The 15,595-nt window shown below is 42.4% G+C and overlaps 1 protein-coding gene across 2 annotated transcripts in view; it reads left to right on the forward strand.

The window, feature by feature from the left end:
• Positions 1–4,954: 4,954 nt before the first annotated feature.
• Positions 4,955–15,595, forward strand: part of GK (glycerol kinase) — a 42,859-nt gene continuing 32,218 nt past the window's right edge. Inside the window, exons 1-7 of one of the 2 annotated variants that reach the window (XM_039534348.1) lie at positions 4,955–5,140; positions 11,233–11,306; positions 12,089–12,195; positions 12,708–12,785; positions 13,797–13,876; positions 14,675–14,812; positions 15,386–15,495. In XM_039534348.1, the coding sequence (XP_039390282.1) occupies positions 5,063–5,140; positions 11,233–11,306; positions 12,089–12,195; positions 12,708–12,785; positions 13,797–13,876; positions 14,675–14,812; positions 15,386–15,495 (665 nt within the window). In that variant the 5' untranslated portion in view covers positions 4,955–5,062. The remainder of the gene's footprint in view (positions 5,141–11,232; positions 11,307–12,088; positions 12,196–12,707; positions 12,786–13,796; positions 13,877–14,674; positions 14,813–15,385; positions 15,496–15,595) is intronic. The other variant, XM_039534352.1, reaches the window with a different exon arrangement.

Raw genomic sequence — 15,595 nt, forward strand, 5'->3', positions numbered from 1 at the left:
GAATCAAATCAGAGGCCACATGGACATGGGAGAACAGCAGTACAGATGTATGAAATGAGGGGTGGAAGCCATAACTGGCATAGAAGGGACTGTGGCAGATTGATCTGTGATCAGAGTTATTGTAAGCAAACTGGTGAAAGCCAAAAGTCAGAGCCAGTCATCTTGATGATAGTTGATGAAGCAGCAGAGATATTGTTCTAGAACAGTAGTTTACGACCTCTTATCCGTGGACCCCCAAGGGTCCACAGAGTATGTCTTTGGGTAGGTCCATACTTACCGCGCGGGTCGACGCGGTAAGTTCGACTTCTCGGAGTTTGAACTATCGCGTCTAATCAAGACGCGATAGTTCGAACTCCCCACGCACTCCGGTCGACTCCGGAACTCCACCACTGCGAACGGCGGTGGCGGAGTCGACCTTGGAGCCGTGGAGTTCGATCCCGCCGCGTCTGGACGGGTAAGTCAGTCGAACTAAGGTAGTTCGACTTCAGCTACGCTATTCGCGTAGCTGAAGTCGCATACCTTAGTTCGACCCCCCCCCACCCCGTAGTGTAGACCAGACCTAAGACAGGGTTTCTCAAACAGGGGTCACCACTTGTGTAGGGAAAGCCGCTGGTGGGCCCGATCGGTGTGTTTACCTGTCCCGTCTGCAGGTCCAGCCGATCGCGGCTCCCACTGGCCGCGGATTGCTGCTCTGAGCCAATGGGATCTGCTGGAAGCGGCGGCCAGTTCGTCCCTCGGCCTGTGCCGAATCCAGCAGCTCCCATTGGCCCAGAGCAGCGATCTGCTGCCAGTGGGAGCTGCAATTGGCCGGACCTGCGGACGGAGCAGGTAAACACACCGGCCCGCCAGGGGCTTTCCCGATACGAGCGGCGACCTCTGTTTGAGAAACCCTGGTCTAAGATTTCCAAAGGGGCCCGCACCTCCATTTGCAATTTTTTAGGGGTCTGCAAATGAAAAAAGGTTGAAAATCACTGTACTAAAACTTGATTTACCCATTCTGTCTATCCATCTGGAGGTGATAAGCAGAGGAAATATGCAGGGTTTGAACCATGCTCCCTAAAAGTAGAAGTCAAATTGTTGCCCACGATTGGATGTAATGACAGTTGATAACCCATGGTTATCATGCCAATCACCAAAGGAATTATTCCTCTTTAACACTGAACAAGGCACTTCAATAGAAGAAGAAATACAAAGCTACAACTCTGCTTCATGGGAGAGTTTCTGCCTAGAATATTCTCCTTTGTCATTCCTGCTTGACTTCCTGATATAGTTTTTAAGGAGTGAGTACACATATCATCATCAGCTTTCCAACTCCATGTCTCTGAAGACCTCTAGTTCAGGGGTTCCCAAACTTGGTTTGCTGCTTGTTCAGGGTAAGCCCCTGGCAGGCCGCAAGAGGCTTTGTTTACCTGAGCGTCCGCAGGTATGGCCGCTCCCAGCTCTCAGTGGCTGCGGTTCGTCAAGTTTGGGAACCCCTGCTCTAGACAGTTCAACTTCACCTCCCTACTCTCCTCTCTACTCCCCAGCTTTAACTTCAAAATTTTAAAAATCTAATTCACTTTTCACAATTTAGTTATCTGGTGATGTTTTTTCTTCTTCAGTGGTGGGGTTGTTTGGTTTGTTTGGGTGGGTGTTTTGTTTTGGTTTTTTTGCTTTGTTGGGGGATGTGGAGGCTGTATTGCACTAATGTACCTCTTATAAACTTAGGAAAAAATAAATGTTTTCACTGAAATTCAAAACAAAATTATTTTAAATAATTACATTAATATTGGAATTGGACTTGTACATATTGTTTCTTTTACAAAAGAAAATATTAGGCATATACACATTTACAAAAGCCTAAATGTTACACATAGACTGATACTGCCCCTTTAAGTTTAGGTGAACCTTTTAAAGTTCATTGAGTTACTTAAGTGTGGCAGTAATCTTTCAAGTTCCTGTTTTGCATAAATACCAGTAACTCAGCTGGAATGATTACAAATCATAGTATTGGCGTCATTTCATGTAGAGGAGGAGCAGTAACCGTAAGCTTTGTAAATTGCAAGATTCAACACATTCTAGCAAACTGTGATACATTTTTCTAATGACTGCAAGCAGATACAATTCAATTTTACTTATTCTCACTTTAACATTTTCATTTCCATGCTGCCTTGTGTCTCAACTCTCCTCTATAAGGATCACTATAAGAGACATTCTTCATTTTAGACTCAAATTTACTTCCATCGCACACAAAAACAAACTGTCCTGTCCCTTTTGTTATGGGAAGCTGCTGTCTCCTTTTGTCCATACTAAAAACATGGCCTGACTCTCCTCATGGATGTCTAGCCATCAGCTCAAACTCAATATGGCTAAAAAAGAGCTCTGAGGCGGGGAACTGAACCTATGTTTACATCATGCCACAGTGCAGATTACAGGGGTGTGAACTGAAGAGTGCTCCAAAGTGTTGCGGTGTATTTCCCCCATGTAGATGCTGCTGGCCCAAACTAAAAGATACTTAGTTCGCATTAACACACAGTCCTCTTCAAACAGGAGTATGTTAACACAAACTAGGTCCCTTTAGTTTTAGTTCATGTTAACACCATCCACACAGGGCAGTTACAGTGCAGGACTCTGGTGTGCACTGCAATTCACAGCCCTGTAGTCCAAACTGAAGAGCTGTGTAGACAAGCCTTTAATCTCCCCCCACAAAATCCTTCCCACTATCTCCTTTCTCAATCACTGTGGACAACACCAGTATCTTGACTGTCCGTCGGAGCTTGACTAGACTTCACAGTTGTTTCAGATCAACTTGATTTTTGGAGAGATAAACTGTTTTGCTTCTACATACAAAAGTGTTTTTTTTTTTCAAATTAACTGATTCTCACCCTCCTTTAATTAATCCATTTTGGAAGCAAGTTACCAACATTTGGGATATGTTTTCCCACAATAAAGTAGGTGAGGACACATTCCCATTATAATTAAACTGCTCTGCCTCTGGCATCTGCTCCTGGTACTCGGTTCACTGCTTTAACATAGGAAAGGAGCTCTGCTAGGGTACAAAAATATCAGGGACAATAACAGGACCTCTGACAGACCTTGTATGGCCAGCATCCACTATGAGGAGTTGTGCTATATTTTTGAAAGGAAGGCCACCATCAAACCCTGGCATGTTGTGGACTTCACTGAGGATGCTCCCAGGGACACGAACCAGGCTACCTAGCAGAAGGAGATTGACCAAGACACCCAGGATCTCTTCAACCCACTAAAAAGTAAAGCAGAGACAGAGACCCAGGAGATCCCTGAATCACAGCTGGAGAGCCAACCTGACTGAGCTGAAGAGGGAACATCTTCCAATAAGTATGATATGTTTATATTACAATACAAATGTGCAGGGTTATTTAAATAACTTTAAATAACTTCCGGGTACTGTCAGGGCACCACCATTTTTGGCTAGACTTTCTCTGCCTCCTCAGATTTTAGCTGTGGTGTATTGAAAATTGTGTTAAAACTAAAAGCTCTCACTTTAATTTGTAAGGGATTTCCTGGTCCTGTTTGCAGGCTAGGGGACCCTGTAGGGAAGCATTGAACTGAATCAGCCTGAAAGGAGCCAGCCTAGATCAACGTGGATTGAGCTGTGCCTTTCTGCCTGCTTTGTCTCTCTCTGGTTTTGGTTTTTGTGTGTTAGAGTTCTGGATTCTAAGAAAGTAATGTTATGTTGCAACCTTCCAGAAAAAGAAAAACATAAAATACTCTAACTTCTCTGTGTGTATGCTGAGAACATAACATTAGCTATCCCCTCTGGCAGGCTTAAATGGCAGCTGCACTGGAGAATTTAAAAGCTCCATACAACGTATTCATCTGAAATATCAAATTCTACAAGCATCAGGAGCAAGTGTTCTTAGTCCCTGTGACCCTAAGAGCCCCTTTATGCCAACTGGCAAACCCAACAAACTGTTGTCAGAATATTTAGCCAAACAGCATCATATAAGGTATCATATCATACAGGGGCAGCTCCAGGTATTTTGCTGCCCCAAGCACGGCAGGCAGGCTGCCTTCGGCAGCTTGCCTGCGGGAGGTCCCTGGTCCCGCGGATTCAGCGCCGTGCCTGCGGGAGGTCCGCCGAAGCCGCGGGACCAGCGGACCCTCCGCAGGCAAGCCGCTGAAGGTAACCTGCCTGCCGCCCTTGCAGTGACCGGCAGAGCGCCCCTCGTGGCTTGCCACCCCAGGCACGCACTTGGCGTGCTGGTGCCTGGAGCGGCCCCTGATATCATATAAAAACTGCTGAGTCACTTGTCATGGAAATCATTGTGATATGCATACGGCTTGTGTACAAAGAGTTATGTATGTATGCTGGTAATATGGTCTCAACACACGGTGTGAAGGCAGCTGATAAACAAGTTTATTCTAGACAAACAAATGTGGTTTTGCCTTTGTTTCCATTGTAAATCAAGCAAGCCAGTGCTGTAGACAACGGAAGTTCATTTGTACCTGAAGCCACATTAAAAGCAAATTAAGAGGGGGCAAGGATGGCATCAGCTTCCTGGAGCACAACCCGCAAGGGAGAAAAACTTTTTCAGGAATATGTTTGTTTGAAAGTTGTCTTGGCTTGACTCTGAACCAGGTTAGCACAGCTCTGTGAAGGGAAAGGGCTGAGGGCTACTTTGCCACAGAGAGAGGACTAGGCAAGGACTGGGCAGAGAAATACAGCACGATTCCCGCACTTTCCCTCTCCCCACCCTGCGGGTTCCCGTCTGGCCTCTGCCACCCAGGGACCTTGGCCAACCCACTCTCAGAGCCAGCTGTTCGCAGCACGTGACCGCCTCCAGGCGCAGGCGCACCTCGAACACTGGCCCGTTGCCCGCATCCTGCGCCTCGCCCCCTCCGCGCCCCGCGCGCTGATTGGCCGCGGTGGCGCAGCGTGTCGGCCGGCGCCCCCTCCCCTCGCCCCGCCCCCTGAGCCCGAGCGGGCTCCACGCGCCAGGCGCGCACGTAGGCAGAGAGCGCGCTGGAGGCGCCGGGGAGCGTTTTGCCCGGCAGTGCCCGGCCAGGGTCGCCTAGGAGACGCGGCTCGCGAGCGGCTCCCATGGCGGCGTCGGACCGAGTGGTGCTGGGGCCGCTGGTGGGTTCGATCGACCAGGGCACCAGCTCCACGCGCTTCCTGGTGAGTCACCCGCGCGGTGCCCTGGGGTGGGAGCCCGGGTGTCCACACGGAGCCCTGGCTCTGACTCCGGTTTGATCTCCCTGGGAGAGACCCTCCCCCAGTCCTCCCGTCCATCTACACGTAAATCGCTGTGACTCAGGAGCGGCAGTCCCAGGTGCCTGCTTAGGGTGGGTCAGAGCCTCAGTCCCCTTGCAAATTAAGAGTCCCCTTGTGAATTGGGTCCAAGCCCTGTCCCTTTGCAGCCCTGAGTTACAAGGTCTGCGTAGTGCACTATGGCCAAGTTAGCAGCACTGTGAGAACTGGGTCTAGCAGTTGTAAACCCAGGTTCCCAAGTCAGTGTGTGTGATCAAGCGTGGGTTTGGAAACACGGGTACACCGGTGCTGCAATGAGAGTGTCTCAGAGCCTGGGTCAAGTGACTTAAACTCATGGAGCTCAGGCTCTGGGGCTAAACATTGCAGTGTAGACATTTAGGCTTGGGCTGGAGCCTGGGCTCTGAGACTATCCCTGTTTGAGGTGTTTCAGTGTCTGGACCCCAGCCTGAGCCTGAAGGCTACATGGCAGTTTTTAGCCATGTGAGACCACATCAGCTCTGGGTCGCATGGACCTGGGCTTAGTGTGCAGTGCACCATTGAACCCACTAGATGTTTTGCCACTCAGTTCAGTGGTGGCAGGATTCTCCCCATGGCTCTCATTCTCTGCTGCTATATTGCAGCTTGTGTTGTTTCTGACAGATATGAAATCTTGCTTTTCTGATCTGGGAGTGGCTTACATCCACTGTGCACCCAGTCAGCATGTGTGGATGTGAAATGAGTAAACCAGGTGCCTACACAGAATCTGGTCCCATGGCTTGCCTTAAAGTTACTGATAAGGAGTAGTGTAAAATAGCACAGTGACTCAACTGCATTGCCACCCTGAAGCCTGTTTCTGCCTGTCTGAATAATGACTCCTGCTAATGCCTCAGGTAGGCCCCGATTCTGCAAAAACTTAGCACACACTTAACTTTACGCACTGAGAAGTTCTAGTGACTTAAATGGACTTTTCACAGCGCATGAAGTTTAAGCATATGTGTAAGTCTTTAGTCTACAGGCCTTTGATAGGTCCTCAAATTATAAAGGCCCTGGTATGCACCACAGCTTACCTAAAAATATATTGGTGCTGAAAGCTAGTGCACAAAGCTTAAGGCCAGTAATGGTTCTTTTATCTTATTTATTTAAAAAGCCAAACTCTGTTCTGCTTCTTATTGCAGAAGTGCTCAGAGACCACCAGTAAAAGTTAGGCCCTGTTGTGCTAAGTACTATACAAACACATGGGAAGAAATGGTCCCTGTTCTCAAAAATTTAATGCCCTAGTCCTACAATTGGGTATGCTAGTAACAGCTCTATTGCAGTAAATGAGGCATAGCAAGGATGTGGGGTTTCATGCTTGTAGATCCAGTTGCAGGACTGAGGTCTAAGAAGACCAATAAGCCCCCCTCCCTTTCCAAAGTGAAAGGGTACTAAAAAAATCAGTGTAGTGGTGTGATAAGCATGTTGTCTTCTGTGAGTGAGGGTTTTTTGTTTGTTTGTTTAATTCTGCCCCTCCTCTGAGAAGAACCACATGAAAGGTGTCTGGAGGGGATATACTCATAACATAGAGAAATGTGACTTTTATAACTGGTTTTGGATGTTCATTGAGCATTTTTTTTTTTTGTTTGATTACTCCAAAGCAAAGGTTACCTCTACAACCAAAATACTCTTACACATAGGGCATTAGAAGCAAAGTAAGTGAATGGGCCATTTTTATTTCCTCATCTCTGGGTGTGTGCTCTAAAACTACAGAAGTAGATGTGGATGGCCTGAGTTGGGCTGGGTAGGAAGAGTAGTGTAGCCTTTTGTGGAACCAGGAAGCTTGCAAAGGGAAGAGTTAGAGAGGTGCTTTAGCAGCCAGGAGCTGGGGGAGGGATACCCTACACTTTTTTTTTTTGAAATGTCATTTTGCAGTTACAGAAATATTCCAAATATTAATTTTACTACATTTTATCTTTATATGTTGGAAAATATTCCCTTCCTTCAGCATTCCCTAAAAACATTCAATTTCCAGTATTTATTTGGAGAAACAAATAATTTTGTAAATAAAATTTTGTCTGTTGTATTTTAAAGGCTTGTTAATACTTCAGTGTGTGATTTTTATTATAAACAAGGAAACAAAAATCCATGTAACATGTCCTGTTAAGGGGTTTATGAAGAATGTTTCTTTACATAGCATATGTGCTGCAGTATCTCTTTAAAGTAGGAGTGGGCAAACTTTTTGGCCCGAGGGCCATCAGGGAATAGAAATTGTATGGTGGGCCATGAATGCTCACAGAATTGAGGTTGGGGTGCGGGCTCTGTGGTGGGGTTAGGGATGAGTGTTTGGGGTGTAGGAAGGTGCTCTGGGCTGAGACTGAGGGACTCAGAGGGTGGGAGGGGGATTGGGTCAGGGGTGGTGGAAGGGGGCGCAGGTTCCGGCTGGGGGTGTGGGTTCTGGGGTCGGGATGGGGATGAGGAGTTAGTTTTGTTTTTAAATGTGTGCATTTGACAGCTTTTTGTATATAGTCAGACTAGCTTTCACCCTTATAAGATTAGTTTGGTTTTATTATAAATACACAAAGAAGAGAAAAATATTTTTAAAAAACAAAAGTGTGATTGTAAATTTCCAGAAATATATATGCAGGTGCAGGTGTAGTACCTGCAACCACTCCGAATTCTTTTTTAACTTAATAAATTGCAAAATGTTGCTGTTCTCCTAAAATAGCAAAGTGATTGAAATATTACAAAAATAAAAAGTGCCGTGAACTTGAGTGTCAAGAAATCTCCTTTTACCTCAGTGAGCGGAGAGTTAACTCATAAACACCAGCATGGTGAAAAGAGCATAGAGGGACCTAGCCCCTACCACCCCATTCACTCAGAATAAATGAATATGTATAAAATAGAAATAACACTAAATGGGAGGAAACTGTGCTGAGGGAGCATACCATTTTACAAGGGAAATGTTTCAGGTGCTAGTCTACTGTTACAAGTCTAGTGTTCCGTTAGTCTGTTTTTCACTAGATCTAGCCTCTTCTTACCTGTCCACCTTATTGTCTTGGCTCCTATGCATGTTTTCCTCTTTATATATGTCTTTCTCTATCATTTCCAATTGTGTTTTTCTTTTTATATCTGCATCATCCATCTCAGTAGGAGGCAACAGTTACTTACCTTGCTTATGCCTATTATTAATACAGAAGCTCTTGTAGCAGCAGTGTGAATATTACTCTGGCCATGTGATTTTAGGTAACTTCCAAGTGATATTTGCTATTGTCAGGAATAAAAATATGATCATGGAGCTAAAATGCTGTGCGATTCTCTTCCTTGTGTGAGTGAGAAAAATGTGTGTGAATCCTACATTGCATTTAAACCCCCTGGATACTATTAAAACGAATTTCAAAGCATGGCTGGAAAAATCAGGTAGTCAAAACAAATGCTCCTAAATGGATTAAAATCTGGCCCAGGTGTGTAACTCATCACCAGGAGTATTTGGCATTTGACAGGGAATTAGACTGAGGGTTTTTGTTTTGTTTTTTTGACTTATCCCTGTTCACATTGTACAGGTTTCCACAGCACAAAGTTACCAGCACTACCATCACTAATTGGCACACTTGCTGGCAGTTTCAGATTGATGGCTATCAAGACTGATTTACCATCTCGCCCACAGAGAGGGTCTTGTTGAGTAAAGGTTGAGGCACTTTGGTTGGGTAGAGCAGAGAGCCTCAGTGGCTGTTGCCTGTGTTGTGACTAAATCTGTTACCCCAGGTTCTAGGTCTGTCAGCCTGCTACGTACTCACTTTAAAAGAGAGGTGGTGTTACAATAGAATCTTTATTCTGTTTTAACATTTATATAATGAACACTTACGGTAAAATTGCATCAGACTGTAAACACTCTTCCTTTGAGTAACCAAAAATGGCAACTAATTAAAAGAAACGTTAGCTTCCAGTAACTAAAGTGACCTTGTCAGCCTCATTCTGTTAACTAGCTGACAAGAGTAAATAGCGTCATCTAACTTCTTAGCGCAAGGCAGAATTTATGTGAGCCTAGCCAATCAGAAAATCTTAAGAAAATTAAAATATTGCAGATATTCTAACTGGTACCTTGTGATATGTCTTGATGATTACTTAAAAGTAAAAATAAAGTAAAATACTGCACAGCTGCAGACTGTCACCTTTTGTCCCTTAAATTTGTTTCATCCTTTGTCAGGTGGCGCTTCCTTTGTGTCCGTCAAGTGGCAGCCCTGCAAGCAACAGTTTATGGGAGAGGAGTTTTTAGTCTGTCCCCTTTTTACCAATAATCCCATTTGTTTGACACCCTTTTCTACTACTTTTTAGAGGCTGATGATTGTTTTTATGAGGGTTTTGTTTTCTTTTGGGGTGGCCTTTGTGCAGTTCCCAAACAGCATAAGACACAACTTAAACCAACAAAACTGGTCTAACTTAAAAACAAAACTTTTTCAGACTAACAAGGAGAATCACATTAAAAGAAAAGAAATGGCATACCTAACATATGGTTTGACACTCCCTAGAGATGATAGGTAGATTCTGGAATCTGGTAAACTTTTTTTCACTGCAAGGAATATTCACCAAGCCCATAGTCTCTGTAAACAAAATGACAAATACAGTAATAAAACAACTGACCAGTTTGTTCTCATACTCTATTGTTACCTTCCACTTCTGAATAGAAAGATTTTGACTTACTCTTAGGGTATGTCTACACTACCCACCAGATCGGTGGGTAGTGCTCGATCTATTAGGGATCGGTTTATTGCATGTAGTGTAGACGTGATAAATGGATCGGCCATCACTCTCCCGTCAACTGCTGAACTCCAGCTCCGTGAGAGGTGGAAGCAAAGTTGACGGGGGAGCTGCGGCAATTGACCTCGAGCCGCCCGCCCCCCCCCCCCCCACGCCCCGGGTATAGACCAGGCCTTAGCCACATTAGTTTATACTGCTTCTCCATTCTTATTTATACCTTTGGGGACTAAACATTATAATGGAATTCAATGTGTGTGTAATCACATGTGCTGGGAATTGAATGAGCACATAAGTCTGTGTATTGCAAAATGACTGCATTGATGACAGCGTCCTGCCGGGGGTAAATAGTTATGTGGGAAACAACACCAAGGCTGGCAAAATGGGGATGAGTGCACTTCCTTCCCAGTGCTTCAGCCTTTGTTGGCTTAGGAGTGAAAGCTTGGCCTGGCTTAAAATGTGCTGACATTACACCCATTTGTGCCAACATCCTTCTTAGCCGAAAGAAAGACAGGAATATTCTGTCCTCCATTTGGGAGCATGTATGTTGCTAATGTGCCAAAAGATGTGTGTTTCTTTAAAAAAAAAAAAGTCTGATCTTAGTGAAAGAAATGCTTAGCAAATGGTTTTGTTACTAGGCTTTTGACTTAAAAAAAAAAGTCTCATCTTTTTCCTCTTGATGTGCACACTCAAGCCCTCATAATCGTTAATTGAAGTTAGATAGGTACACTGAGGAAGAGATTATTTATATTGTCATAGCACCTAGAAGTCCTGATGCAAGGCACTGTACAGACTTGTAGTAGTATAGGCAGTCCCTTCCTATCCCGAAGAGTTTAGCGTAGCTTAATTGCAAGACTGAACAGGCAGCTGAAACACAAGATGTGTAGATGGAGGGAAGAGGAAGGATGACATAACCATAGTATATTTTGTGTAATGCCACATAACTACCAGGCAAGGGGCAAGTTAACAACTGACAATGTTCTCTGGAATCATAGCAGAAATGAGTCTCTGAGCTTAATTTTATCACTCTGGACAGTACAGAAATGAAATCACTTTACCACCTTATGACTAGCTACTTGACTTGGAAGCATGGTGGGGACAAAGAAAGCAGCTATCACATCTAACATCACTTGGTGTAATTTTACACACAGGCCTAGGTTGCTCCTTTAGGGTTGCCACGCGTCTGGTTTTCAACCAGAACACCTGGTCAAAAAGGGACCCTGTCTCCTCATATATGGTTTGTCTAATCCAGTAGGCATAAATGTATTTAATCTGTATCCTTTTATCTGCAGGTTTTTAATGCGAAAACAGCAGAGCTCCTGAGTCACCATCAAGTAGAAATAAAACAGAAATTCCCTAAAGAAGGGTATGATCTCTGTATATCTTCTATTCCGTTTCTGTCTACCTTTCAACATGGCAAAAGCCTATTTAATAGAATCTATGTATGCATAATTACAATTGAAGCCAGTGAGTAATCTGTTGAAAATATGGAATCGGTTGCTAATGTTTTAGAGTGGTAGGAAAGAATAATTTAATAGATCCTTTTTAAAAAACAAAAAAAATGGAAATCTTATTAACTCCTAAAAATGTTTATGAAAGTTCAATCCTCACAATAGTGTCACACCCATTTTCTTCCACTGTCCAATCTTGCTTAAAATGGTGACACTACTCATTCTCTTGGCTGACTTGCCTACATTTACATTTTCCAGCTTCACCTATGAAGTCTGCACAACTTATTCTCTATCTCTAAATTTGCTGTACACTGTTCACCTGGAGTTATCCCCAGACTCTTCCCCCTCTGTACTGAGGCAGTATACATGTATCTGTAGAAGATAGGAAAAAGGCTCTTCCGATTTTGAAATATCCACATCGCATTTTTAGAGAAAGTGAGACTGACTTCAAACTATTAGGCTGCTTGATTAAACAAACACTTTCTATATGATGCAGAATAACGTTGGTCATTCTGATGTGGAATCAGAACAGGTTGACCAGAAGGAAAAACTAGTTGAGTTAATTTTTTGATACTCTTTAATAGTGTGAACATGTGACTCTATGGAATGCTCTTAGAATTCTTATGCAGCTCTCCATAAATGTAACATCTGCCTCATGTTTGCTTCTTTTTTGATTGCTGTCTAATATTTGTTAAAGATGGGTGGAACAAGATCCAAAGGAAATCTTGCAATCCGTTTATGAATGTGTGGAGAAAACATGTGAGAAATTGAACCAGCTAAACATAGACATCACCAACATAAAAGGTATTGCTGCAGTTTCTTATGTGTAACTAGCCACTTTTCAGAATATGTTTTTGGGACTGGGGATGGTCAGAACATCCAGTAATGAAGTCAGTGATTAGAAAAGAAGCAGGATTTAGCCCCGTGTCAAAAAAAGCTCTGCATGTTGGGGAAATAAGGTGTTGCTAACACTTACCAGCAGTGCATTGTTTTGCCAAATAGACCCAATAAAATTCTCTGTCTGGGAGTTGCAAAGAGGTTAGAAAGCTAATGGATGAAATACTGATGACATTACACTGCAGTGCCTTCTGTTACAAAACTTTAGTTTCTTTGTTCATGTCAGTTTGTGACCATCAAACAGAAGAATAAGAGATGTAGAGCAGGGTTCAATTTTTTTGAAATGATAGAAAAGTGCTATACCAAGAAGGTAAAAGGCATAAGCCAAAAGGGTTTTATTTTCCTTTCACTTCCTTTTCTTCCCTGTCCTCTAAAAATCTCTAAAGTGTACTCTACCCCCTCCCCCCTTTGTTTTCCAGCTGTTGGAGTCAGCAATCAGAGAGAGACAACTGTGGTTTGGGACAAGACAACTGGAGAACCTCTCTATAATGCTATTGGTACGTGTATCAGTGCCTACCTGGTGTCTATAGCTTCTTAAAGCTTATATACTATTCCTTTCAGTACAGCGTCGCTGCAGTTGTACTAGCAGATTTTTAGAAATCCCATCTAAATCTTGTTAAAACCTGCTAATAATAATGACAATTTTTGGTGGCCTTTCCCAAAAGCCGTATGTTTGCAACCACTGATGCTGCAGTTGCACAGAAAAATATCCTAGTTAAATAAATAAAGATCAATAATAAAGATGAGCTATCACTTCACAATTTAGCTTAATAAATCTTTTAATAGGGCTTCAGTAAAATAGAATGTTCAGTTTGTGTTTGTCAGAGGTCTGAAGTTCTGCCTTGTCTTTTTTTGTAGAATTGAAGGGTCCTAAGAACTTTCAGAAACCTGAACTTGGCATTGCTTTGAGAGAGGGGATTTAAGTTCTTTCTTCCAAGTAGCTTTTTGTGTTTAATGTTCAAGTGTGTGATGGTTAAGACTTTATCTTAGGTAAAGCTGAGCATCAGTAATTCTTTAACACTGTTTACTGCTGTAGCTGAGTGTTTGCACAGAAATAGTAAATAATCAACTTATTACTGTATGTACTTTAAGCTTTCTAGTTGAATGGCCTTGGTCTTCTGGTAAGCTATTAAGTATTGTTACTCACTCACTTGTTTGACCGCTGTATTGTTCTCGAATAGACTGAGAAACACAAAATATATCCGTGGTAGCCTCTTTTTGTAGAAAGTCACATTGTTATGTTACGGACCAGTTAGCCTTGCAAATAGAACGAGGTTACCTGTTCCTCCTATATTTTTACAATGACACAGAAATATGCATATGAATATTTCTTTCCTGCCAATTTTTTCTTTACTAAAAATATTTTAGTGTCAGTTTTCTGACTTTAAGGACTTCAGCAATTTTTAGCAGAAGCTATACAGTTCCACTGTCCTTTGGCTCTGACAAAAAGCAAATGGTGGTTGAATTATTATAAATGTGTTATGTGTGTGCTCTATTTTGGTTTGTAGTGTGGCTTGACCTGAGAACCCAGCCAACAGTTGAGAGGCTTCTTAAAATAATTCCAGGGCAAAATAAATCCTTTTTTAAGGTAAGGGATTTTTCTAGAATATCCAGTTAATAATGCTTTAAAATAAGGTTTCCAAATAGTCTGTGTGTTTAATTATTTTCTATTTGAAGTCTTGGGCATTAAGTACCAGATGCCTGTTTTAAACCCACTAAACTGGGAGTTAAGGCTTCCACTAGAACTAGGAGTTAATATCGTCTTTAGCCCACTTTCCCATCCCATGTTTTTCATACTAAAAATTAATTATTAGAGTAACTTTTAATTTGTAGCACTAATTTGAGAGTTGAGAAGCTGTTTCACTAGAGTCCATCTTCCTTTCACATTCAGCTTTTAACCTGGTGGCTGTATACTGGCCAAATGATGTCCTGCTTCTTTGTTCTGTAGCCACATTTGATTGGAGTGGGTTAGTGAACCAGCGTATCCACTTGCTTGGCTGTCAAGCTACAAATGTAACTGAAAGTTCATCCTTTCAGTGTCAGGTTGCTCATTGCAACATCCGTGTTTGCTGTCTTATCCCAGGCAGCTATCATAAACAAGATAGGATGTCTGTATATGCCTTTATCTTGTTGCCACGTGGGAGGTCTTTGAACTGTAAACTGATTAGTTGTGATCTTTGTTCATAGGCATGTTGGTCTTTGGTTTTGGTGTGAGAGGGTTTTACGGTATTGGGAATGCTTGGTCTTATTTAAAAAAAGAAGAAAAATGAGGTTTAAATAAAGAATCTTGAGTTTCCTTTCTCTTTCCCTAACTTCATAGACAAGTACAGTAGTTACTGGAGGGGATTAACTCATGGCATGTCCTAAATTACTCTCACTCTTGCAGACCAAGACTGGCCTTCCACTTAGCACATATTTCAGTGCAGTGAAACTTCGGTGGCTTCTAGATAACGTGGAAGAGATCAAGCAAGCTGTTCATGATGGGCGAGCTATGTTTGGTACCATTGATTCATGGCTTATATGGGTATGTGTATGGGGGGTTCTTTTCTTTAAAAAAATTTTTTGTACAACAGATTTTCATTGTCCACCTTTATACCAACTATTGATGATAAAGGCATTCTCTGGAGGTCACATAACCAGAACTATTCATTTTGTGGAACTTTCTTGGTACTTGTGTGGCTACAAGCAAAATTTTAAAAAAGAAATCTTTAAAAAAATATATATATCAGATGCCTTAGATCATATGGGTGGAGGAGAAATTAAAAACGTACATAAAATTTAGATTGATAACCTTTTTCTAATCTCTGTTTTGTGTATATGCATTATATATTCTGTCCATTATGGATATTCTTGTCTAGCTCTTCATTCGCGTATTGCAAAGATATCAAGGTTCCAACTTATTGCAAGGGTGAAAAAATACTATTTCTATTTCTCAAAATACTTTATTGATTTCATTCTTACTAACTATAAAACCGATTATTAAACTGTGGCTTTTCAAACGTTCATCTGTTACTGGAGGGCTAGTAACTGGATTATTTTGTTTGAACTGTTGACTAATTTATTTATTTTTACTAGCATTCTTGGTTGCTTTTTCCAGAGTTTGACGGGTGGGAAGAATGGAGGTGTTCATTGTACAGATGTCACCAATGCCAGTAGAACAATGTTGTTCAACATTCATTCCTTGGAGTGGGATTCTGAACTCTGCCAGTAAGTTTAATTTTTCATTTAAATCTATTGAAATAGCTGTATTAATCAATGATGTGTAAAGACAGACACTAATTGTGCTTTTCAAAATAAGAATCTTCCA

This window comes from Mauremys reevesii, linkage group 1 (assembly GCF_016161935.1).
Source record: "Mauremys reevesii isolate NIE-2019 linkage group 1, ASM1616193v1, whole genome shotgun sequence".
Lineage (NCBI taxonomy): Eukaryota > Metazoa > Chordata > Testudines > Geoemydidae > Mauremys > Mauremys reevesii.